The 2,327-nt window shown below is 44.0% G+C and overlaps 1 protein-coding gene across 9 annotated transcripts in view; it reads right to left on the bottom strand.

Annotated features, from left to right (window-relative positions):
* The window catches only part of LOC123976846 (regulating synaptic membrane exocytosis protein 2-like), a 47,361-nt gene that overhangs the window by 20,886 nt on the left and 24,148 nt on the right, over positions 1-2,327 (bottom strand). For all 9 annotated transcript variants that reach the window (XM_046059215.1, XM_046059223.1, XM_046059217.1 and 6 more), the window contains one exon: positions 606-674. In XM_046059215.1, the coding sequence (XP_045915171.1) occupies positions 606-674 (69 nt within the window). The remainder of the gene's footprint in view (positions 1-605; positions 675-2,327) is intronic.

Raw genomic sequence — 2,327 nt, 5'->3', positions numbered from 1 at the left:
ACGTCACAGTCATGTTACATTATGTAAGAGACTCCTGTGGTTCTGTGAGGAACGTCACAGTCATGTCACATTATGTAAGAGACTCCTGTGGTTCTGTGAGGAACGTCACAGTCATGTCACTTTATATGAAGAGACTCCTGTGGTTCTGTGAGGAATGTCACAGTCATGTCACATTATGTAAGAGACTCCTGTGGTTCTGTGAGGAACGTCACAGTCATGTCATATTATGTAAGAGACTCCTGTGGTTCTGTGAGGAACGTCACAGTCATGTCACATTATGTAGGAGACTCCTGTGGTTCTGTGAGGAACGTCACAGTCATGTTACATTATGTAAGAGACTCCTGTGGTTCTGTGAGGAACGTCACAGTCATGTTACATTATGTAAGAGACTCCTGTGGTTCTGTGAGGAACGTCACAGTCATGTCACATTATGTAAGAGACTCCTGTGGCTCTGTGAGGAAACTCAAGATCATTAAAAGAAAAGGCAGAAATTTAAAGATGTGTTATCTTATTTAAGGATGGGTTAGGGTTGTAAGTGAATGTCACTTTGTTGGTTTTAACACTGAGCTGTAGTGTTGCAATGCAAGATGGGACATGGAGTTCACCTGAAATCACCCCGATGCCGTCTTCACAGTCGTAATCTGAAAACTCATTGTCACTGATCCTCTGAGACCCTGCAGGGAGAGAGAGAGAGAGGATGTTTAAGCCTGTAAGCAGCTCCAGCTTAATCCTCCACAATAAGGTCAACTAATCCCACACACACAGAACACACAGAACATACAAACAGTGCAACACACACACACAGACAGACAGAACATACAGAACACACACTACAAGGAGATAAACTATTTCACACACAAACATTAAAATACAGCTTTTCTTATTTCCTTAGATTCCCTTGAAACCTTTCTGAGATGATTGAGGACACGTCAAGGACTACGGAAACCCACTCAACCAACTGGCAACAATTCAACAGAGGACCTGTAAAACTCTAAGAACTTACTCCAGAGAACCTCTCAAAGGACAATTAGAACATCTTCATCTCCATCGTAACCTCTGCCAGGGTTCTTCTACTCTTCCAAGACCCTTTAAAGGAACCCTGGAATCAGCCTTGAAGACAGCTGCAACCATGGACGCAGGAAGTGGGATCGATTATTGACCTGCAGGGCACAGGTCATGTGTTCTGACTCCCCTGTTCACCACAAATACCATCACCCACTGGAACAACATTGACTCTGAGGGCCTTAGGCCTGTTCGTAGAGAACAACAAACAACCAGCCCTACGGAACAGGTTCGACATGAAACTTGAACGTACTGAGGTCTGGGATATGTAGAACACAAAGAAACCACAAGCTCCACCTGTCCCCCCCACCACCACCACCTGACCACCACCACCTGACATGTACGATAAATCAAACGGAAAATGGAAACCTGACCAACCCACAGCATTAAGGATCTACAGAACCCCATCAAGGACCTGGAAAACTCCATCTAGGACCCCTCAGAACCACTTCATGTATATGTGGAACATTCTAAGAGAACTGTGTCACCCTCTTATAGCCTGCTGGAACCCTTGAAGGACCCTAGACAGCTGGTTCCACTCTGTCACTGGAAGAACCAGCTGAACCTGGAAAACTAAAACAGATACCAGACACCTGTGACTGACGGGGGCGTGGCCTATCTGCAACATTACCTAAAAGAAGATGTTTCATACACACACACACACACACACACACAGCTGTTATTACCTGAGTTATAGTAAGGGCCTTTGTCTGACAAAGCATCATGGGAGAAAAGTAAAACAAAATCAACAACACACAAAGATGACGGAATAAATAAAAAACAACGGTGACAAAAAAATAAACAAACAGGACTGTGTGTGTGTGTGTGTGTTAGTGTGTATCCTCAATGTGTGTGTTAGTGTGTATCCTCAATGTGTGTGTTAGTGTGTATCCTCAGTGTGTGTTAGTGTATCCTCAGTGTGTGTGTGTTAGTGTGTATCCTCAGTGTGTGTGTTAGTGTGTATCCTCAGTGTGTGTGTGTTAGTGTGTATCCTCAGTGTGTGTGTGTTAGTGTGTATCCTCAGTGTGTATGTGTTAGTGTGTATCCTCAATGTGTGTGTTAGTGTGTATCCTCAGTGTGTGTGTTAGTGTGTATCCTCAGTGTGTGTTAGTGTGTATCCTCAGTGTGTGTGTTAGTGTGTATCCTCAGTGTATGTGTTAGTGTGTATCCTCAGTGTGTGTTAGTGTGTATCCTCAGTGTGTGTGTGTTAGTGTGTATCCTCAGTGTGTGTGTGTTAGTGTGTATCCTCAGTGTGTATGTGTTAG

This window comes from Micropterus dolomieu, linkage group LG09, assembly GCF_021292245.1.
Source record: "Micropterus dolomieu isolate WLL.071019.BEF.003 ecotype Adirondacks linkage group LG09, ASM2129224v1, whole genome shotgun sequence".
In the NCBI taxonomy this organism is placed as follows: Eukaryota; Metazoa; Chordata; class Actinopteri; order Centrarchiformes; family Centrarchidae; genus Micropterus; species Micropterus dolomieu.
Note: the sequence above shows the minus strand (reverse complement) of the source record. Positions and strands in the feature narration are given on the sequence as shown.